Source organism: Cherax quadricarinatus, chromosome 74 (assembly GCF_038502225.1).
Source record: "Cherax quadricarinatus isolate ZL_2023a chromosome 74, ASM3850222v1, whole genome shotgun sequence".
NCBI lineage: Eukaryota > Metazoa > Arthropoda > Malacostraca > Decapoda > Parastacidae > Cherax > Cherax quadricarinatus.
Genome location: NC_091365.1, coordinates 10,631,219 through 10,654,935, shown reverse-complemented (window position 1 = coordinate 10,654,935; position 23,717 = coordinate 10,631,219). Strand labels below are relative to the sequence as shown.

At 44.6% G+C, this 23,717-nt stretch overlaps 1 protein-coding gene across 1 annotated transcript in view; it reads right to left on the bottom strand.

The window, feature by feature from the left end:
• Nucleotides 1-23,717, bottom strand: part of LOC128700233 (orexin/Hypocretin receptor type 1) — a 220,932-nt gene that overhangs the window by 108,666 nt on the left and 88,549 nt on the right. Inside the window, exon 2 of the mRNA XM_070100787.1 lies at nt 7,920-8,099. Within this exon, the coding sequence (XP_069956888.1) occupies nt 7,920-8,099 (180 nt within the window). The remainder of the gene's footprint in view (nt 1-7,919; nt 8,100-23,717) is intronic.

The following is a 23,717-nucleotide window of genomic DNA, read 5'->3' as shown; positions in this document are numbered from 1 at the left end:
AAGCTAGCGGAAGGCCTCGGTCAGATAACCAAAAGCTCCAGTGGTGGGTCATCATACGACTAAGACCCGCGTCGGGAAACACTTGTCCTGTTTCCTAACACCTGGACACCTTGCCTCAAAGTTTATTCCTTGGGTAGCATTGAAAATGAGTTGGACAAATATTTTTGTTAGTGGGTTTGGGTATGGAAGTGACCTGACTAGTATGGGCCAGTAGGCCTGCTGCAGTGTTCCTCCTTTCTTAAGTTCTTAATATGAAGGCCACGTAACAATTTTCTCTACCAGTTTTAGTGATCCTTCGCCTCTTTCTGCCTACACATAACCACTGATAGTGCCACAATAACCTGAATTCACAACCACTGATAGTGCCACAATAACCTGTATTCACAACCACTGATAGTGCCACAATAACCTGTATTGACAACCACTGATAGTGCCACAATAACCTGTATTCACAACCACTGATAGTGCCACAATAACCTGTATTCACAACCACTGATAGTGCCACAATAACCTGTATTCACAACCACTGATAGTGCCACAATAACCTGTATTCACAACCACTGATAGTGCCACAATAACCTGTATTCACAACCACTGATAGTGCCACAATAACCTGTATTCACCACTGATAGTGCCACAATAACCTGTATTCACAACCACTGATAGTGCCATAATAGCCTGTATTCACAACCACTGATAGTGCCACAATAACCTGTATTCACAACCACTGATAGTGCCACAATAACCTGTATTCACAACCACTGATAGTGCCACAATAACCTGTATTCACAACCACTGATAGTGCCACAATAACGTGTATTCACCACTGATAGTGCCACAATAACCTGTATTCACAACCACTGATAGTGCCATAATAGCCTGTATTCACAACCACTGATAGTGCCACAATAACCTGTATTCACAACCACTGATAGTGCCACAATAACCTGTATTCACAACCACTGATAGTGCCACAATAACCTGTATTCACAACCACTGATAGTGCCACAATAACCTGTATTCACAACCACTGATAGTGCCACAATAACCTGCATTCACAACTACTGATAGTGCCACAATAACCTGTATTCACAACCACTGATAGTGCCACAATAACCTGTACTCACAACCACTGATAGTGCCACAATAACCTGTACTCACAACCACTGATAGTGCCACAATAACCTGTATTCACAACCACTGATAGTGCCACAATAATCTGTATTCACCACTGATAGTGCCACAATAACCTGTATTCACAACCACTGATAGTGCCACAATAACCTGTATTCACAACCACTGATAGTGCCACAATAACCTGTACTCACAACCACTGATAGTGCCACAATAACCTGTGATAGTGCCACAATAATCTGTATTCACCACTGATAGTGCCACAATAACCTGTATTCACAACCACTGATAGTGCCACAATAACCTGTATTCACAACCACTGATAGTGCCACAATAACCTGTACTCACAACCACTGACAGTGCCACAATAACCTGTATTCACAACCACTGATAGTGCCACAATAACCTGTATTCACAACCACTGATAATGCCACAATAACCTGTATTCACCACTGATAGTGCCACAATAACCTGTATTCACAACCACTGATAGTGTCATAATAGCCTGTATTCACAACCACTGATAGTGCCACAATAACCTGTATTCACCACTGATAGTGCCACAAAAACCTGTATTCACAACCACTGATAGTGCCGTAATAACCTGTATTCACCAGCCTGACCTTTCGAAAACATCCTTCATTTAATTGTATCACCCATTTGCTCATTTTTTCACATTATACTGTCATGTTGTTTTAATTAAATTGTTCCCCGGATGACTCGAGGTGTTTCACTTTCAGAGTATTACTGCCTGTCTAGACCCATTCATGACCTGCTGGACGTGAAAGTTAACATAGCTGCTCCTAAACGTCCAGCAGCTAGGTTAAGCTCTGGCTCTGTCTCTTCTAGTGACATTCCTCTCACAAAATCTAATTTTTATCTATCCCGTCTTAGACCAGGTTCACCTCAACAAGTCTTTTATTTACATAAGCTATTTGGAAGCCTTTATTGATGATGTTTCGCTAATACTGTGGGTTCTATTAGGTCATAAACAGAGGTTAGCAACTTAGTTCTGAGTGCTCCCATCAGGAGACATGCCCGGTGTTACTGGGTACCTGATGTTAGTAGCATTGATGGCTCAGTGCTAGTCGCAGCATTGTTAACTGTTTAAAACCACCTGCTTGCGGATGCATTAACATGTGTGTATATATATATATATATATATATATATATATATATATATATATATATATATATATATATATATATATATATATATATATATTCTTGAGAAGTAATGTGGTAAAGAACAAGTGGGGAGCGCGTCAGGTCACTTTGGTTCCGAGGATTCAAGCAATTTCCTGGCAAGAAGTTCACTAAAGTTGTAGAGACAGCCTTCTTATATGTGCGGATTCAAAAGTTTTCCTTTTTTTGCGCGTCATTTTCTTTTGCCAACACTTGCATCAGTCCAATTTATAGAATGGCGTTGGTAAATTATGGTGTAATAAGCAAATGCTGCACAAATATTGTGAACTCTGTGGATGTCTCTCCTTCGTAGAGTTCGTCACAATTGGTGCGTGAGATCGTGTAAACTCTTGCAATAGTTTTGGTGCCTGTGTTTCTGTTGCATGGGATTGTGTACACTCCTGCAATAGTTATGGTGTTTGTGTTTATGTCTGGTGATGTCTTCGAAGCAGAGGTAGTGGCAGCTATGCTGAGGAGGATTAAGTATCTCTGGGCAGTGACCTGAGGGCTGGACGAGATGATTATGTTGTGAGCACGACTCTTACCAGGTTCATCTGCTGGCACTTCGTCAAGTCCTCTCTGAGGAAACAACGTTCTTAGAAAATAAATTCATTATCATTCTTAGAAAATGATTTCATTTGTTTCTCTACTGCTGTGTAGGCAGCTCATACTATTAAGTCGTACAGTCGACTATATTGAACAACACACACTGAAAAAGACTTCATTGGGACAACCTTTTCGTTCTGTGAAGAAGTTTATTAAACACGTTAGCATATTCTGCTAACGTGTTTCTTTGAGCTGTGCATTACCAGTGCTGGAGTCTGTGTTCTCCGTCCTGTACTAACATTTTGCATTTAAATTCCGACACCAACACTGGTGTTTTCCTGCGCATCAGCAGAACTCCAGATATGTATTAGGCCAGGTCGATCTGGTAGCTGAGCTGCATATAAATTCGACACCAGAAGCGCCTTTCCTAAGAGGAAAAGCCTCGTCCAGCACAACAAAAGAGGCATTCGTATATATGTAATAATGTTGGTAGAATCACCTCACTCCGAGCCTTTATATACCCTCTGTGTCCATATACTGTTTGTATCGGCTTGACAAAGCTCCTGGAGAGCGAAACGTTGCCACAATAAAATGTCACATTAGTTGCACTTGTGTCCTTTTACTGTACAAAAGAGGCATTCGTCAGGATGCTGGGTAACTGTAGCAACCTAGAAGGTGGTTGTGCTATTGTCCTGGGGAAGGTGTTAGCAGCCCAGGAGGAGAGGTGTGGTGGCGCTGGAGAGTGCTAGTTATCCAGAGGGCATGGTGCTAGATTTTGGGGGTAATGTTAGCTACCCAAAACGACAACAAAAAGAGTGGTTTTGTAGACCTGAAGTATGAGAGTTGCACAAAATATTAGAAAGGTCCTCAGAAGGTGTACACATTCTCAAAACAACACACGCCTCACAAGACAGGGTATAAACTCCTGGATAAACTGTTATGCAAACTAAAATGTGGCAGCCTAGCAGGGTCTTCACTTGATGACGAAACAATGGAATATTGGAGAAGCAAATATATTTCCCCAACACCGCTGCTACAGATTCGAACATTATGGACTAAACACTGAGTTAATGCAATCGCTCTCTTGGAAGGAAGACAAGGTAGTTACCTGCTGTGCAATGTGTTTATTTTCGTCCCTATACTACTGCTGAATTTTCTCTTCTACATTTAAAAAAAAAACGAGATGATTCCTTCTACTTTAGAGAGTTCATATCCTAAAAAAAATATGTTGCGTAGATTATAATTAACGACATATTTCTTAAACACCAGTAAACAGCAGAAACAAGAATTGTTTACTGCAGGTAGCAAACGGCAGAGTCCATGAGTCTCTACCAACATTAGCAGATAGGAGAGAGTATTAATGACCTCGATATATTCTAGACAGCTATCGGCAGCTTCGGTATATGTAGTGCTCGGTATATCTAGAGCTACACCAGCTATTGAAATAACTCACGAAGTAGGAAGAATTCGAACCTATTAAAAACCAGTACTATTATACTAGCAGCCTAGTGCTTCATCACTTAATATATTTACACAGTCACACACACACACACACACACACACACACACACACACACACACACACACTGTTGCAACCCCTGAATGGGTTGCAATGTATATTATGTATATATATTACATGTATATTACCTTTTCATATAATTTTATATTGCTTATATTTGCGATAATAGCTAAATCGTGAATATATTGCTTTATATTATTAATAATATAATAATAATAATAATAATAATATCTTTATTTACTACAAGTACATGTACATGGTATACAGTCCTAGCTGACATCAATGACATACTACTATATAGAAACTCCCTTGTTATGCTCCGCATTTCGGTACATTTCGGGCAAATTAGGTCAGTGTCCCAGGATGCGACCCACACCAGTCGACTAACACCCAGGTACCCATTTTACTGATGGGGAACATAGACAACAGGTGGAAAGAAACAAGTCCAATGTTTCTACTCTGGCTGGGAATCGAACCCAGACCCTCGCCGTGTGAAGCGAGAGCGTTAGCCACCAGGCCACCAGGAAGGATGTAACATATTATGTGCTCAGTTCAAGTCTTGATTGTCTAACTACTGTAATTATCGCTCTTTGATCGAGGGGGGGGGGTGTTCTCACCTCGCCTGAAGTATTCAGTCTGGTCTAGACTTGCTTGGTAGTTGGACGTATTCCAGACAAGAAGTGCCTAAATCTCCCTTACAGGCCCTTGTTGGAAGATCGTCTCTGTCTCATTATTATTGTTAGTTCTGGAGACTCTGTTCACAGAACATTGTATAGACTTAGTGATTTTCGAAATTGTACTGAGGTTGTGTGTCGCATAGACACTCTGAGTAACTCAGGTCCTGAGCTGTAGCTTCTGACCTAATTTGTACTGGTATCTGTGTACTATCACAGTCGGTGATTTTCTTATGCTGAACTTAGATTCAGTAGTATGGGAGTTTGGTGACTTTTGTGGAGGATCTGCAGATGGTCCCTACTTAGTGTCTTTATATTATCTCCTTGATCCTAATTGTGTCGCAGTTGCTTGTTATATTGCTAGTGGGCTTAGCATTCTTTTTATTGTTCAAGCAGACTGTTCTAACTGCCAGTTGGTCAAGAAGTTAGTTTATTTGAGGACTTTGTCAGTCACTTAAGTCTAGTCGAGTCGTGAGACATAGCGAACTACTTAGAGCACTTACACACACATACACAAACTTATTTGTATATTGTATTATTAAATGTTAATGTACCAGACGGTACTTAAGAATTATAAATGTGATATGTGCTTTCAGCACAATAATACTGTACACGAGAGAAGTGATTAATATTATTTTGATTATTGTGATTAATTTAATTTAATTTGATATACGCCTAGACAACTTAATTAATAAATTTATTAAATTTTAATTTCTCTAGTTAGTAGCCTACCAGTTGTAATCCTGAAGCACTATTGAATTATACTGAATTCTAATGGATAATTGGACAAGGATACTGACTAATTGTTACGAAAACCCAGTAACAGGCTGGATGCTAGAAGGGCAGTCCTTTCTAGTATTCACTGGAGATCTCTAAGCTTTTAGAATCGCGCTTTTTGTAACACACACACACACACTGACAGATTTCATTACCTGGTAAATGTAACCCGTCCTGTATGATAAAACATGACGGGGAAACAGCTTTTGTTCCCACTGTGTTACTCTCATATAGATTAGGGCAGCAGCACACGGTTACTGTATCTAACTCTGGTTATTAAAACATATCCTTAACTCTTAACCGTTCTCACTCTAACCTTGACTCTCGTACCTTAGAGTACGAGGGGAGGGAGGGAGGGAGGGAGAGGGAGAGGGAGAGAGAGAGATACACCATATTAAATCTTTAATGAAAACCACATTAGGGCTGAATAAGGGAGTCTCAAGGCAATATCTCCCAAGACATCAAGATGTCTCAGTATCTCCAGTATGTCTCGGTATCTCCAGTATGTCTCGGTATCTCCAGTATGTCTCGGTATCTCCAGTATGTCTCAGTATCTTCAATATGTCTCACTATCTCCAGTATGTCTCAGTATCTCCAGTATGTCTCACTATCTCCAGTATGTCTCAGTATCTCCAGTATGTCTCAGTATCTTCAACATGTCTCACTATCTCCAGTATGTCTCAGTGTCTCCAGTATGTTTCAGTATGTCCATTATGTCTACCTCTCCGTTACAGCATACCTCACATAGCTTGTATACACAGCAGCAGCTGCTTAATATCTCTTAATTAATGTTGTGTGTGTTTTCGTTTCCCTCGTTAATTATTCCACCTGAGTACACCTCAAATGAGAAAGGTTCAAGCAGACAAATGTGAATGTTTCTCATGCAATTCCTTAGTTGAAAGAAGATCAAATTACAGAAGCTAAGTTTATTAATGAAAAATAAAACTAACCTTTATTAGGAAACTCAGAAAGATTCGGGTCATCGTACGACCAAGACCCGCGTCAGGAAACACTTTTCCTGTTTCCTGACAAACCTTACCTAACCTTACCTTACCTAACCAAAACTAACCTAACCTAACCAAACCTACCCTAACCAAATATAACCTAACCTAACCTCTGCAAATCAATTTCACTCCCGTACATTGTACTTCCATCTCCCATGCAAATCTGGAGCAGCGGATGGACCGAACAGCTGACAGGCGGACCAGTTTTGAAAGGCTAGCTGAGAGCCAGACCCACTGACAGATAGACCAGGTGACTGACAGACCACCTGAGAGACCTGCTTGCAGACCTACTGACAGGCAAATTTACAGACTGACCATCTTACGGATCGACCAACTGACAGACCAGCTGACAGCAGCACCTCTCAGAGACCAGCTAGTGATCCCTGGATTTACTTTCACGTCTCAGGAAATCCTATGTAATCCTGGGATTGAATATGGCATCACACTGAAGCCTTCATGTGACACTGAAGCCTTCATGTGTCACTGAAGCCTTCATGTGTCACAGGAGCTTTCATGTATAACTGAAGCCTTCATGTGTCATTGCAGCCTTCACACAAGAACACAAAAAAAGGAGGAACACTGCAGCAGGTTGATCAATATAGTTCATGCAGACTCACCTGCGGTCATGTAGTCCATGTAGACTCACCTGCAGGTCGATGTAGTTCATGCAGACTCACCTGCAGGTCGATGTAGTTCATGCAGACTCACCTGCAGGTCGATGTAGTCCGTGTAGATTAACCTGCAGGTCGATGTAGTTCATGCAGACTCACCTGCAGGTCGATGTAGTTCATGCAGACTCACCTGCAGGTCGATGTAGTTCATGCAGACTCACCTGCAGGTCGATGTAGTCCATGTAGACTCACCTGCAGGTCAATGTAGTTCATGTAGACTCACCTGCAGGCTAATGTAGTTCATGTAGACTCACCTGCAGGTCAATGTAGTTCATGTAGACTCACCTGCAGGCTAATGTAGTTCATGTAGACTCACCTGCAGATCAATGTAGTTCATGCAGACTCACCTGCAGGTCAATGTAGTCCATGTAGACTCACCTGCAGGTCAATGTAGTTCATGTAGACTCACCTGCAGGTCAATGTAGTTCATGTAGACGGCGTAGGGCAGAACGACACACACAGACACCACCCACACAGCCAGCACAGCGATGAAGGGAGGAAGACGAGCCTTTTGTGGCGTGACGATGCTACGATACCTGTCCACTGACACCAGCACCATCGTCACCATGCTGGCGTGGATCGGCACGTCCTGGGGCACCAAGAAAAGGACTGTGAGAGATGTGAGAGAGGGAGCTCCTCGTTAACAATGTTACCAAGAGAATTCGGATTTGAGTGGAAGATGACAAAAGTTGTGGTGTCTGCAAATAAAAGAGGTCGTAGAAAACGAGATGCATTGATGTATAGGAGGATAAGCAGAGGGCTAAGAAACTGGCATAAATAGGGTGTGATAGCCCTAAGAACGGTGTGTGGGGGAGGTGTAAGTTGGTAGGCAGTTTAAGAATTTTGGGGATTGTTTTGAGATTTTCGATTACTTAGCGCTCCTGGTAATAATAAATAAAACACCTTAAAACATCAATGGTAAGATTAATAAACAATAAAAAAACTACTAGAATATATAATAAACCACTCTAATTATTACCCAAAGTAAAAATAATGAGAATCAGTTAAAAATTCGATTAATTGTCAAGACTTCGCTAAAAGATCCCCGAGGCCTCTACAGGCACCCTGGTAAATATAAAAACTACAAAGAAAACAAAACAGTAAGAGGCATGGGCAAACAGTTCAAATGTATCTGATTTGTTCGTTGCCGTGGTATTACGATTTCGTGGGTCAATTAATAAAATATGTTGCATCGTCAGCTGCACGTAGCAAGTTACAATGAGAGAGACAGAAACACCTGCAAATAGGTGACTGCGGGTGAGATGTGTGTGTACTCATTCCTCAGCCAATAGAGGTACATGTTACAAGTGATGCTTTCTCTTGAAGGAGGAGGACCAAACACCTGCCTCCTGCTAAATTCTGTATAAGCTGTTTGCCGGGCCTGGTATTTCCCAGGGACATACGTGCTCCATGACGTCACAGCGAGGCAGAAGTCTACTGCAGAAAGAGATCACGATAGCAGATTTCGCCTCATCATCTGGTTGTTCATTGCCTTGTATTACAACCCAGGATTCCAAATGGCCTGTTATCCTGGGTGTAATGGGAGCAAAATAAACACAGCAGAAAAAGTTTAGACTTATATTATCCTTCACCAATTTAGAACAGCAATATGTACACTATGTACAGTGATAAGTATAGTGCACTCCACGGTAAGCAAGGCAGAAATAGAAGCCACAAGACAGCAGATCGTGCTTCAACCAGTTCTAGATGGGAATGACAAGGGCAGACAGGAGAGCGGTACCCACATAACCTCTGCGATTGCCAAAACCATCTTCTTAGTGGCTAGAACCTGGTCACTAGTTGAACGACGGGGCCCCATCATCAACTCTTAGCAACCTGGTTCGCTGGTTGGGGGAGATAGCCTGTAAATGAGGGTGTGTACATGCGCCGAATAAAGGTTACGTACTCTTTGCATGCCACACCTTGAATACTACCATGACCTGGGCACCAACATTATGTGGGCACTACCATGGCCTGGGTACCAACATTATGTGGGCACCACCATGACCTGGGCACCAACATTACGTGGGCAGCACCACCATGACCTGGGCACCACCATGACCTGGGCACCAACATTACGTGGGCACCACCATGACCTGGGCGCCAAAACATATCCACATCTTTGTGTGATGAATGGAGACGCATTAACCACTTCTAGATCTTTTGGACCACAGGGTAGACAGAAGCATACCGGGTCGTGGCAAACAGAGTGCATCGCAAATCAGAGTACACAGTGACCTGAGATCCACTAAACCAGCTACCAGGACGAAAACAGCCAGGATTGTATGAAGCTCTGCAGTGAACACACAAACTTAGTACTTTGAGAACCGCGCAATACGAGTCCTCACCGAAGATCGTCGCAAAACTAACACCTCCTCACTCTTGACTCATCAGTGAAGATCTTTATCCTTGAAGCGTGAACATAATTATTCTCCTAGAAACTAAAATCATCACCTGACCTCGGTACTGAAGGGTTCCCATCTGCTATGTGCAGAGTTGTACTCCAGTCACCGGCCAAACTATAACTGGTCCCCAATTCAGATTTCACCTCATTTATGCAAACTCTTTGCTTTATTTAGTTAGCCATACCTCGATCCACCCAAGAAGTTTTTACCAGTATTATTTGTGGGGGATCCTGTCAAAAAAGCCTTACTGAAATGGAAATTAACAGTACAGGGAAGGGAAAGAATCCAGCCTCTCTCTCTCTCTCTCTCTCTCTCTCACACACACACACACACAGCAAATATATCGAGGCCACAACCCAGGAGACTAGCTTACATCCGAACACGAAATGACACAAGAAATCACACACGATGAGAAAATATCTCTGTAGCTGTTGTTGTAACTGTTGTTGCTGTTGTTGTAGCTGTTGCAACTGTTACTGTTGCTCTTGTTTTAGCTGTTGTGATATTTACGGAGTACTTTGACCTCAGCAAATGACTTTACCCATCACTGTACTGTGACTGACAGACAGCTGCATGCACAAAGGTCCACGCCCACCTTGCCAACTGCAAGGAAGGAAGTTACCACAATGACAAGACAGGAAAATTGAAAAAAATAATTCAAATTAATTTTAGCGTGAAGTACTAAGCACTGGGAAAAGTAGGAGCGAGTGCTAGGCAGAGATGTAATGAGCAAGAGGAATAAGTAATGAGCATTAGGCAGAGACGCAGTGAGGATTAGGTAGAGACGTAATGAGGATTAGGTAAGTAAATAATGATCATTAGGTAGAGACGTAGCGAGCGTTAGGTAGAGACTTAGTAAGCGTTAGGTGGAGACGTAGTGAACGTTAGCTAGAGATGTAGTGAGCATCAGAGAGATGCTGAGTAGACAAATCAAGAGCTCAAGTCCCCTTACAGAGAACTAGGCGAGCGCACATAATACACAATCAGACTCATCTCCTCAACAATGCGAAACTAATTCCCAGTACTGCAGACATTATCAACACGCGAACTCGGGAAATGTGCCCCCCTAGGGGTAGAGTATGTACTAAACAAATTATAAGACGTGATACGTGTGGGTTAATGTAGGTGGTGATTGCTGGTGCGCTCTTACCGAGCTGTGTTTCCAAGGGTCGAAACTCAGCTCCTGGTCTCCCAGCTTCAAAAAATTATGCCGGTTCCTGGCCTCTTAGATTAGGTGGAGTGCGTCTCATCTAGCTCACTCCGCTTGTTTACAAGCCTATGATTGAAATACTGTTTCTTACCCTCTCTGTGGCACGTCTGTGTCCTCAGTTTCCAGCCCTACCCATGCGCCCCCGTGTCTCGTATCTGTTCTATGGAATCTCCGAGTTCATTGTACCTTGTTATTACGTTTCCTTTGGTCTTATCTTCCTTGGTTATTAAATTTAATTCCTCACGCGCCTTCTCACAGTTTAACCCTTTTAGTTCTGGAATCAATCTAGTTGCAAAACTCTCTACTTTCTCCAGATTCTGAAGATGCTGGGCTAGTAGGTGCTGGATTAGTAGGTGCTGGGTTAGTAGGTGCTGGGTTAGTAGGTGCTGGATTAGTAGGTGCTGGGTTAGTAGGTGCTGGATTAGTAGGTGCTGGGTTAGTAGGTGCTGGATTAGTAGGTGCTGGGTTAGTAGGTGCTGGGTTAGTAGGTGCTGGGTTAGTAGGTGCTGGATTAGTAGGTGCTGGATTAGTAGGTGCTGGATTAGTAGGTGCTGGGTTAGTAGGTGCTGGGTTCGTAGGTGCTGGGTTAGGTGCTGGGTTAGTAGGTGCTGGGTTAGTAGGTGCTGGGTTAGTAGGTGCTGGGTTAGTAGGTGCTAGGTTAGTAGGTGCTGGATCAGTAGGTGCTGGGTGCTGGGTTAGTAGGTGCTGGGTTAGTAGGTGCTGGGTTAGTAGGTGCTGGGTTAGTAGGTGCTGGATTAGTAGGTGCTGGATTAGTAGGTGCTGGGTTAGTAGGTGCTGGATTAATAGGTGATGGATTAGTAGGTGCTGGGTTAGTAGGTGCTGGATTAGTAGGTGCTGGGTTAGTAGGTGCTGGGTTAGTAGGTGCTGGGTTAGTAGGTGCTGGATTAGTAGGTGCTGGGTTAGTAGGTGCTGGATTAGTAGGTGCTGGGTTAGTAGGTGCTGGGTTAGTAGGTGCTGGGTTAGTAGGTGCTGGGTTAGTAGGTGCTGGGTTAGTAGGTGCTGGGTTAGTAGGTGCTAGGTTAGTAGGTGCTGGATCAGTAGGTGCTGGGTACTGGGTTAGTAGGTGCTGGGTTAGTAGGTGCTGGGTTAGTAGGTGCTGGATTAGTAGGTGCTGGATTAGTAGGTGCTGGGTTAGTAGGTGCTGGGTTAGTAGGTGCTGGGTTAGTAGGTGCTGGATTAGTAGGTGCTGGATTAGTAGGTGCTGGATTAGTAGGTGCTGGGTTAGTAGGTGCTGGGTTAGTAGGTGCTGGGTTAGTAGGTGCTAGGTTAGTAGGTGCTGGATCAGTAGGTGCTGGGTACTGGGTTAGTAGGTGCTGGGTTAGTAGGTGCTGGGTTAATAGGTGCTGGGTTAGTAGGTGCTGGGTTAGTAGGTGCTGGATTAGTAGGTGCTGGATTAGTAGGTGCTGGGTTAGTAGGTGCTGGGTTAGTAGGTGCTGGATTAGTAGGTGCTGGATTAGTAGGTGCTGGATTAGTAGGTGCTGGGTTAGTAGATGCTAGGTTAGTAGGTGCTGGATTAGTAGATGCTAGGTTAGTAGGTGCTGGATTAGTAGGTGCTGGGTTAGTAGGTGCTGGGTTAGTAGGTGCTGGGTTAGTAGGTACTGAGTTAGTGGGTACTGGGTTAGTTGGTGCTGGGTTAGTGGGTGCTGGGTTAGTAGGTGCTGGGTTAGTGGGTGCTGGGTTAGTGGGTGCTGGGTTAGTGGGTGCTGGGTTAGTGGGTGCTGGGTTAGTGGGTGCTGGGTTAGTGGGTGCTGGGTTAGTGGGTGCTGGGTTAGTGGGTGCTGGGTTAGTGGGTGCTGGGTTAGTGGGTGTGTGAACGGTGCGGAGGTTGATGGCGAATATTGATTTCTGGCGTTCATGGTTTTGGTTGTTGTATTAAGGTAAACAGTGTGTGAGACGAGGCTGTATAGTGGCGGCCGAGTGTGTCACTCATCGTCTAGGGAGAGCACTAAGCCTTCATGGGCCATATAGTCCCTGGGGGAAATGAAAGCTGCAGGGAACAATCAGCTTCGCTGCCAGGAAAGGACAGCTCCAATTCCTTGGATTAATATTCCTTAACCAACATCAAAGCACACCTCTTAAAGGGAGAGCCAGATAGAGGTCCGTGGCACTCCCTAACTCTTTTACCAAGCACACTTCTCCAGGTAATTACATCTTAGCGCCACTAATTTACTTAATTAGCATGACATGAGTGGCAGAGGGTGGCAGTGGATGGCAGTGGATGGCAGTGGGTGGCAGTGGATGGCAGTGGATGGCAGTGGGTGGCAGTGGATGGCAGTGGATGGCAGTGGGTGGCAGTGGATGGCAGTGGATGGCAGTGGGTGGCAGTGGATGGCAGTGGATGGCAGTGGGTGGCAGTGGGTGGCAGTGGATGGCAGTGGATGGCAGTGGATGGCAGTGGATGGCAGTGGATGGCAGTGGATGGCAGTGGGTGGCAGTGGATGGCAGTGGGTGGCAGTGGATGGTAGTGGGTGGCAGTGGGTGGCAGTGGATGGCAGTGGGTGGCAGTGGATGGCAGTGGATGGCAGTGGGTGGCAGTGGGTGGCAGTGGGTGGCAGTGGATGGCAGTGGGTGGCAGTGGATGGCAGTGGATGGCAGTGGGTGGCAGTGGGTGGCAGTGGATGGCAGTGGATGGCAGTGGATGGCAGTGGGTGGCAGTGGGTGGCAGTGGATGGCAGTGGGTGGCAGTGGGTGGCAGTAGATGGCAGTGGGTAGCAGTGGATGGCAGTGGATGGCAGTGGATGGCAGTGGGTGGCAGTGGATGGCAGTGGGTGGCAGTGGATGGCAGTGGATAGCAGTGGGTGGCAGTGGGTGGCAGTGGGTGGCAGTGGATGGCAGTGGATGGCAGTGGGTGGCAGTGGATGGCAGTGGGTGGCAGTGGGTGGCAGTGGATGGCAGTGGATGGCAGTGGATGGCAGTGGATGACAGTGGATGGCAGTGGGTGGCATTGGGTGGCAGTCGATGGCAGTGGGTGGCAGTGGATGGCAGTGAATGGCAGTGGATGGCAGTGGGTGGCAGTGGGTGGCAGTGGATGGCAGTGGATGGCAGTGGATGGCAGTGGGTGGCAGTGGATGGCAGTGGGTGGCAGTGGGTGGCAGTGGATGGCAGTGGGTGGCAGTGGATGGCAGTGGATGGCAGTGAATGGCAGTGAATGGCAGTGGGTGGCAGTGGGTGGCAGTGGATGGCAGTGGATGGCAGTGGGTGGCAGTGGATGGCAGTGAATGGCAGTGGATGGCAGTGGGTGGCAGTGGATGGCAGTGGATGGCAGTGGATGGCAGTGGGTGGCAGTGGGTGGCAGTGGATGGCAGTGGATGGCAGTGGATGGCAGTGGGTGGCAGTGGGTGGCAGTGGGTGGCAGTGGATGGCAGTGGATGGCAGTGGATGGCAGTGGGTGGCAGTGGGTGGCAGTGGATGGCAGTGGGTGGCAGTGGATGGCAGTGGATGGCAGTGGGTGGCAGTGGGTGGCAGTGGGTGGCAGTGGATGGCAGTGGATGGCAGTGGGTGGCAGTGGATGGCAGTGGGTGGCAGTGGATGGCAGTGGGTGGCAGTGGGTGGCAGTGGATGGCAGTGGATGGCAGTGGATGGCAGTGGATGGCAGTGGATGGCAGTGGATGGCAGTGGGTGGCAGTGGGTGGCAGTGGATGGCAGTGGGTGGCAGTGGGTGGCAGTGGATGGCAGTGGATGGCAGTGGGTGGCAGTGGGTGGCAGTGGGTGGCAGTGGCTTCGTGCAACCTGAGTTTAACACATTCTACCTTCGTCTCTTGCATAATTTTTTTTGAGAGTTGAAGATATGGTGTTGAATAAGAAAATTCAACAAGTATTTGCATACAACTAAAGCACTTATCAAATTAAATAAAAATTCAGATTGTCTTAAATTATAAAGCAAATTGTTATATACGATGTTAAATATTGCAAACTGTAGCAATCTGGTCAACGAACCCAACTGCAAGACTCATTCGTAGTTATGAGTTAATTTTAATGGCGAAATACTCTACATAACCAGAGGCCTTCAATAACCCATGATACACAACTTAAAACCCTAATTTTTTAATGGGTGGACCAAAAGCCTGGAGCTGTGGGTCATCATATGACTAAAACCTGTGTCAGGAAACACGTGTCCTGTTTCCTGACGAACCTCGCCTTGTCTATAATAACCCATGTATATGTTAACTAAGACTACGTCAGTTGTATACTCTACTTATAAAAATAAACATTATCATTATTATTATTATTATAACGAAGACTCAAAATATTTATTGATGAACGAGGTTATTAAATTCACGGAGGGTCGTTACAAGTGAAAGGTCATACAACGAACGAGGAACTGATAATAAGAGGCAGTTAGAACCGTTAAAAGGAGGAGGAGGATAGATCTAACTCTCTTTATCAAGAGCCCGTCACTAGCATCAAGGAACCTTCCTTAACAGGAGACAAACCAAAATTCACCTCGTTTCCACGAACGACAACGTCTTAGATAAGAGTTAAAGAGCGCTCGACCTGGGGGATCACTCTGTGCTCTTGGTAGTGTTAAAGAGCGCTCGACCTGTGGGATCACTCTGTGCTCTTGGTAGTGATAAAGAGCGCTCAACCTGTGGGATCACTCTGTGCTCTTGGTACTGTTAAAGAGCGCTCGACCTGTGGGATCACTGTGCTCTTGGTAGTGTTAAAGAGCGCTCGACCTGTGGGATCACTGTGTTCTTGGTAGTGTTAAAGAGCGCTCGACCTGTGGGATCACTGTGCTCTTGGCAGTGTTAAAGAGCGCTCGACCTGTGGGATCACTGTGCTCTTGGTAGTGTTAAAGAGCGCTCGACCTGTGGGATCACTGTGCTCTTGGTAGTGTTAAAGAGTGCTCGACCTGTGGGATCACTGTGCTCTTGGTAATGTTAAAGAGTGCTCGACCTGTGGGATCACTGTGCTCTTGGTAGTGTTAAAGAGCGCTCGACCTGTGGGATCACTGTGCTCTTGGCAGTGTTAAAGAGCGCTCGACCTGTGGGATCACTGTGCTCTTGGTAATGTTAAAGAGTGCTCGACCTGTGGGATCACTGTGCTCTTGGTAGTGTTAAAGAGCGCTCGACCTGTGGGATCTCTGTGCTCTTGGTAGTGTTAAAGAGCGCTCAACCTGTGGGATCACTGTGCTCTTGGTAGTGTTAAAGAGCGCTCGACCTGTGGGATCACTGTGCTCTTGGTAGTGTTAAAGAGCGCTCGACCTGTGGGATCTCTGTGCTCTTGGTAATGTTAAAGAGTGCTCGACCTGTGGGATCACTGTGCTCTTGGTAGTGTTAAAGAGCGCTCGACCTGTGGGATCACTGTGCTCTTGGTAGTGTTAAAGAGCGCTCGACCTGTGGGATCACTGTGCTCTTGGTAGTGTTAAAGAGTGCTCGACCTGTGGGATCACTGTGCTCTTGGTAGTGTTAAAGAGCGCTCAACCTGTGGGATCACTGTGCTCTTGGTAGTGTTAAGGAGTGCTCGACCTGTGGGATCACTCTGTGCTCTTGGTAATGTTAAAGAGTGCTCGACCTGTGGGATCACTGTGCTCTTGGTAGTGTTAAAGAGCGCTCGACCTGTGGGATCACTGTGCTCTTGATAGTGTTAAGGAGCGCTCGACCTATAGGATCACTCTGTGCTCTTGGTAATGTTAACGAGTGCTCGACCTGTGGGATCACTGTGCTCTTGGTAGTGTTAAGGAGCGCTCGACCTGTGGGATCACTGTGCTCTTGGTAGTGTTAAAGAGCGCTCGACCTGTGGGATCACTGTGCTCTTGGTAGTGTTAAAGAGCGCTCGACCTGTGGGATCACTGTGCTCTTGGTAGTGTTAAAGAGTGCTCGACCTGTGGGATCACTGTGCTCTTGGTAGTGTTAAAGAGCGCTCGACCTGTGGGATCACTGTGCTCTTGGTAGTGTTAAAGAGCGCTCGACCTGTGGGATCACTGTGCTCTTGGTAGTGTTAAAGAGTGCTCGACCTGTGGGATCACTGTGCTCTTGGTAGTGTTAAAGAGTGCTCGACCTGTGGGATCACTGTGCTCTTGGTAGTGTTAAAGAGCGCTCGACCTGTGGGATCACTGTGCTCTTGGTAGTGTTAAAGAGCGCTCGACCTGTGGGATCACTGTGCTCTTGGTAGTGTTAAAGAGTGCTCGACCTGTGGGATCACTGTGCTCTTGGTAGTGTTAAAGAGCGCTCGACCTGTGGGATCACTGTGCTCTTGGTAGTGTTAAAGAGCGCTCGACCTGTGGGATCACTGTGCTCTTGGTAGTGTTAAAGAGCGCTCGACCTGTGGGATCACTGTGCTCTTGGTAGTGTTAAAGAGTGCTCGACCTGTGGGATCACTGTGCTCTTGGTAGTGTTAAAGAGCGCTCGACCTGTGGGATCACTGTGCTCTTGGTAGTGTTAAAGAGCGCTCGACCTGTGGGATCACTGTGCTCTTGGTAGTGTTAAAGAGTGCTCGACCTGTGGGATCACTGTGCTCTTGGTAGTGTTAAAGAGTGCTCGACCTGTGGGATCACTGTGCTCTTGGTAGTGTTAAAGAGCGCTCGACCTGTGGGATCACTGTGCTCTTGGTAGTGTTAAAGAGCGCTCGACCTGTGGGATCACTGTGCTCTTGGTAGTGTTAAAGAGCGCTCGACCTGTGGGATCACTGTGCTCTTGGTAGTGTTAAAGAGCGCTCGACCTGTGGGATCACTGTGCTCTTGGTAGTGTTAAAGAGCGCTCGACCTGTGGGATCACTGTGCTCTTGGTAGTGTTAAAGAGCGCTCGACCTGTGGGATCACTGTGCTCTTGGTAGTGTTAAAGAGCGCTCGACCTGTGGGATCACTGTGCTCTTGGTAGTGTTAAAGAGCGCTCGACCTGTGGGATCACTGTGCTCTTGGTAATATAAAATAACAAAAACATAACCAGAGTCTGGGCGGTTGAAATTTATATCACTAATAGAAAGTTTTGGCTCCTCGTGCCTGACCGCCCGTGGCAGACCATATTAATACCACACAATCATACCACTTACCAGGTTTAGGTGACCTCCCACACAGTCATACCACTTACCAGGTAAAGGTGACCCCCACACAGTCATACCACCTACCAGGTAAGGGTGACTCCAGATTTGAGACTGAGGGGGAGGAAAATCTTAGTAAGCTATATCTCTGAGTCGTTAGACACATATGCAACACCTGGGTGACTTCATCTGAAGATATCTGAAGACGTTTCGTTAACCAGTGGCCTGGCCGAGCCTGGCCGAGCCTGGCCGAGCCTGGCCCAAGGCCGCGCTCTGGTAGTAAAAAAAATCGAACTCATCAAAGGAATATGAAAGATAAATCAATTCAATACAGAGATGATACAGAATGTCATCATATCTTTACGGTATCATATAACTCTCTAACATTAACTTATTTTCAGTCTTTCCAGAAGAGAAAAGTTGAGCAGCGTTGATGCTACTTAGAGAACAACTTAATATCAATGTATTTTCGATCGAACTCAAAGGTGCTCAACACGCACAAGTTTACCGAGAGTCCAGCTTCCAACCTTCCCTGTGTTGCCTTACTCGACGTACCTACTGAACCAAGAGTGCAATGTTGGGCGGTAACTTCGTCACCCTACTGAAGTCTCCCAGCTTTGGATGACACATTTCATTAATACACGTAAGATGGATGGAATATAGAGGGAAGCCCATTTTGCGTATAATAATAAAATGATACTTTTATTTCTACAAGTTGTGATAAAAACTATAATTATGGTTATAACTGGCCATAATTTTTAAAGGGATGGACCGGTAAGCCAACGGAAGGCCTCGGTCAGATGACCAAAAGCTCTAATGGGGAGGGGGGTCATCATCTGATTAAGACCCGCGTCAGGAAACACTTGTCCTGTTTCCTGACGAACCTTACCTAACCTAACCCTTCTACAAGTACATGTACAAGGTGTACAGGCCTAGCTGATATCGATGACATACTAGTATATAGGAAGCCGTTTGTTATGCAGAGCATTAGGTCAATTTTCTCCCAGGATGCAACCCACACCTATCGACTAACACCCAGGTACCTATTTTACCGATGGGGGAACATGGACAACCGGTGTAAGGAAACACGCCCCGTGTTGCCACTCTTGCCAGGAATCGAACTCGGACCCTCAGAGTGAGAAGCGAGAGCTTTGCTTACCAAGCCACGAGTCACCCTTATGGATGGAATATAGAGGGAAGCCCATTATGTGATGGAAAATGATAGAGCAACAACTACCCTTTGTTCTCATTGTGCAACTATCATATATAGTGACAGTAGCAGCACCTCATATATATATATATATATATATATATATATATATATATATATATATATATATATATATATGTCGTGCCGAATATGTAAAACTGGTCAATTAGCAAGAACTCATTTAAAATTAAGTCCTTTCTAAAATTTTCTCTTATACGTTTAAAGATATATTTTTTTCATTAATGTTGATGAAAAAAATTATAATTTTGCACCAAAAGGAACTTAGAAAACTTACCTAACCTTATTATAACAAGCGCAATTTATTTTAGCCTAACCCAACTAAATATATTTTAGATTTGTTTACAGTAATTTAATACTAAACAAACACAGTGAAATATATTTTTTTCGTTAGGTTCAGAATGATTTTGGCGAAATTATTGCATACACAAATTTTCGCTTGTCCTATATAGCAAGATGAGCGTTGCTATTTAAGCCAAGATCGCAAGTTCTGCCTATTCGGCACGACATATATATAACATTTTCATCTTAACCATAATACTAGACACGTGTAAACACACGGCTCTGTAACTAACATTGTAATAAACATTACACCTAATATTATATCTGACATTACTTGGATAATATGCGACAGAATTAATTAGAATGCGCACAAAAATATTTCATGAAAACGAATGTACAACACTGGGAAAGTTTTGAACAAAAAAAAAATATATATATTGCATAATGAATCACCAGGGTAATATCTGCAGGTGAACGACATTTCGTATGGGCGGTGTGTGGGTGGTGTGGGTAGTGTGTGGGTGTGGGTGGTGTGGGTGGTGTGGGCGGTGTGTGGGCATGCACCATAACCCTGTGACACTAAATCTGGCATTTTTAACCACAAGCTGTGCGCCATTTAAGTTGTCCTGTTGCTTTGAGAGCAAACAGGACAACTTTGGACTCCCCGAAAACATGGAGTAACAGCTAAACAAAGCTGATGTTAATGTTTTAGCAGAGAAAGTCAGTGCTTAGTTACTTGACGGAAGTTAATTAACAGAGGTTTGGATTAGATTTAGGTTAAATGAGGTAAGATTTGTCAGGAAACAGGACACGTTTTTCTTGACGTGGGTTTAAGTCCTGTGATGACCCACCACTGGTTATTTTGATCTTGTGATGACCCACCACTGGTTATTTTGACCTTGTGATGACCCCCCCACTGGTTATTTTGATCTTGTGATGACCCACCACTGGTTATTTTGACCTTGTGATGACCCACCACTGGTTATTTTGACCTTGTGATGACCCACCACTGGTTATTTTGACCTTGTGATGACCCACCACTGGTTATTTTGACCTTGTGATGACCCACCACTGGTTATTTTGACCTTGTGATGACCCCCCCACTGGTTATTTTGATCTTATGATAACCCACCACTGATTATTTTGACCTTATGACCCACCACTGGTTATTTTGACCTTATGATGACCCACCACTGGCTATTTTGATCTTGTGATGACCCACCACTGGTTATTTTGATCTTGTGATGACCCACCACTGGTTATTTTGACCTTATGATGACCCACCACTGGTTATTTTGACCTTATGATGACCCACCACTGGCTATTTTGATCTTGTGATGACCCACCACTGGCTATTTTGATCTTGTGATGACCCACCACTGGTTATTTTGACCTTATGATGACCCACCACTGGTTATTTTGATCTTATGATAACCCACCACTGATTATTTTGACCTTATGACCCACCACTGGTTATTTTGACCTTATGATGACCCACCACTGGCTATTTTGATCTTGTGATGACCCACCACTCGTTATTTTGACCTTATGATGACCCACCACTGGTTATTTTGACCTTATGATAACCAACCACTGGTTATTTTGACCTTATGATGACCCACCACTGGTTATTTTGACCTTGTGATGACCCACCACTGGTTATTTTGATCTTGTGATGACCCACCACTGGTTATTTTGACCTTATGATAGCCCACCACTGGTTATTTTGATCTTATGATAACCCACCACTGGTTATTTTGACCTTATGATGACCCACCACTGATTATTTTGACCTTATGACCCACCACTGATTATTTTGACCTTTTGATGGTCCACCACTGGATATTTTGACCTTATGATGACCCACCACTGGTTATTTTGACCTTATGATGATCCACCACTGGTTATTTTGACCTTATGACCCACCACTGGTTATTTTGACCTTATGATGACCCACCACTGGCTATTTTGATCTTATGATGACCCACCACTGGTTATTTTGACCTTATGATGACCCACCACTGGCTATTTTGATCTTGTGATGACCCACCACTGGTTATTTTGACCTTATGATGACCCACCACTGGTTATTTTGACCTTATGATAACCCACCACTGGTTATTTTGACCTTATGATGACCCACCACTGGTTATTTTGACCTTGTGATGACCCACCACTGGTTATTTTGATCTTATGATAACCCACCACTGGTTATTTTGACCTTATGATGACCCACCACTGATTATTTTGACCTTATGATGACCCACCACTGGTTATTTTGACCTTATGATGGTCCACCACTGGATATTTTGACCTTGTGATGACCCACCACTGGTTATTTTGACCTTATGATGATCCACCACTGGTTATTTTGACCTTATGACCCACCACTGGTTATTTTGACCTTATGATGACCCACCACTGGCTATTTTGATCTTATGATGACCCACCACTGATTATTTTGACCTTATGATGACCCACCACTGATTATTTTGACCTTATGATGGTCCACCACTGGATATTTTGACCCTGTGATGACCCACCACTGGTTATTTTGACCTTATGATGATCCACCACTGGTTATTTTGACCTTATGACCCACCACTGGTTATTTTGACCTTATGATGACCCACCACTGGCTATTTTGATCTTATGATGACCCACCACTGATTATTTTGACCTTATGATGACCCACCACTGATTATTTTGACCTTATGACCCACCACTGATTATTTTGACCTTGCGATGACCCACCACTGGTTATTTTGACCTTATGATGACCCACCACTGATTATTTTTGACCTTATGACCCACCACTGGTTATTTTGACCTTATGATGACCCACCACTGGTTATTTTGATCTTATGATGACCCACCACTGATTATTTTGACCTTATGATGACCCACCACTGGCTATTTTGATCTTATGATGACCCACCACTGATTATTTTGACCTTGCGATGACCCACCACTGGTTATTTTGACCTTATGATGACCCACCACTGGTTATTTTGACCTTATGATGACCCACCACTGGTTATTTTGACCTTATGATGACCCACCACTGGCTATTTTGATCTTATGATGACCCACCACTGATTATTTTGACCTTATGATGACCCACCACTGGCTATTTTGATCTTATGATGACCCACCACTGATTATTTTGACCTTGCGATGACCCACCACTGGTTATTTTGACCTTGCGATGACCCAACACTGGTTATTTTGTCCCTGTGATGAATACTATTTGCTATTTTGGCCATGTGAACAAAACTTGCCCCTGGCTTACCCGTCCACCGCTTTAAAAATAAAAATACCATCATTTAACTGAATATTAATTATCAAAGGTTGCTTAATGGAATTTAAAGCCTATCACTTGTACAAGGGTCATTAAGGCTGCACGTAACCTATTCATCACCAGACAAGGAGACTTGAATCCCTAAGACGGGGATTAAACTCTACGTATTTTTACGCTGAGAGACATACACCTCTCGGTGTATATATATTCTGATGTATATATATATAATGAATTTATACAGAATGCCGGAAAATTTTTCTTTATATAAGCAAAGTAGATTTATACACAAATATTCGTTGTCTTTTTATTAGCACATAGGTCGTTTCCCACCAAGGCAGGGTGACCCGAAAAAGAAGAAACACTTTCATCATTATTCACTCTATCATTGTCTTGTCAGAGGCGCACCTACACTACAATTAAAAAAACTGCAACATATCTCCACCCGTCCTTCAGAGTGCAGGCACCGTACTTCCCACCTCCAGGACTCAAGTCCAGCTTACCGGTTTTCCCTGAAGCCCTTCATAAAAGTTACTTTACTCACACTCCAACAGCACCTCGAGTCATAATTCCCTAATTAACCAAATAATAAACAGCACAGTTAAAATTGTGGTAAACATCGTTATATTGTATTCTGTGTTGCATTCCTACTGTGCCTGCCAAAGTGGCAGTCAGGTTGGTGTGGCTGTAGCGGCCACCAGTCAGGTTGGTGTGGCTGTAGCGGCCACCAGTCAGGTTGGTGTGGCTGTAGCGGCCACCAGTCAGGTTGGTGCGGCTGTAGCGGC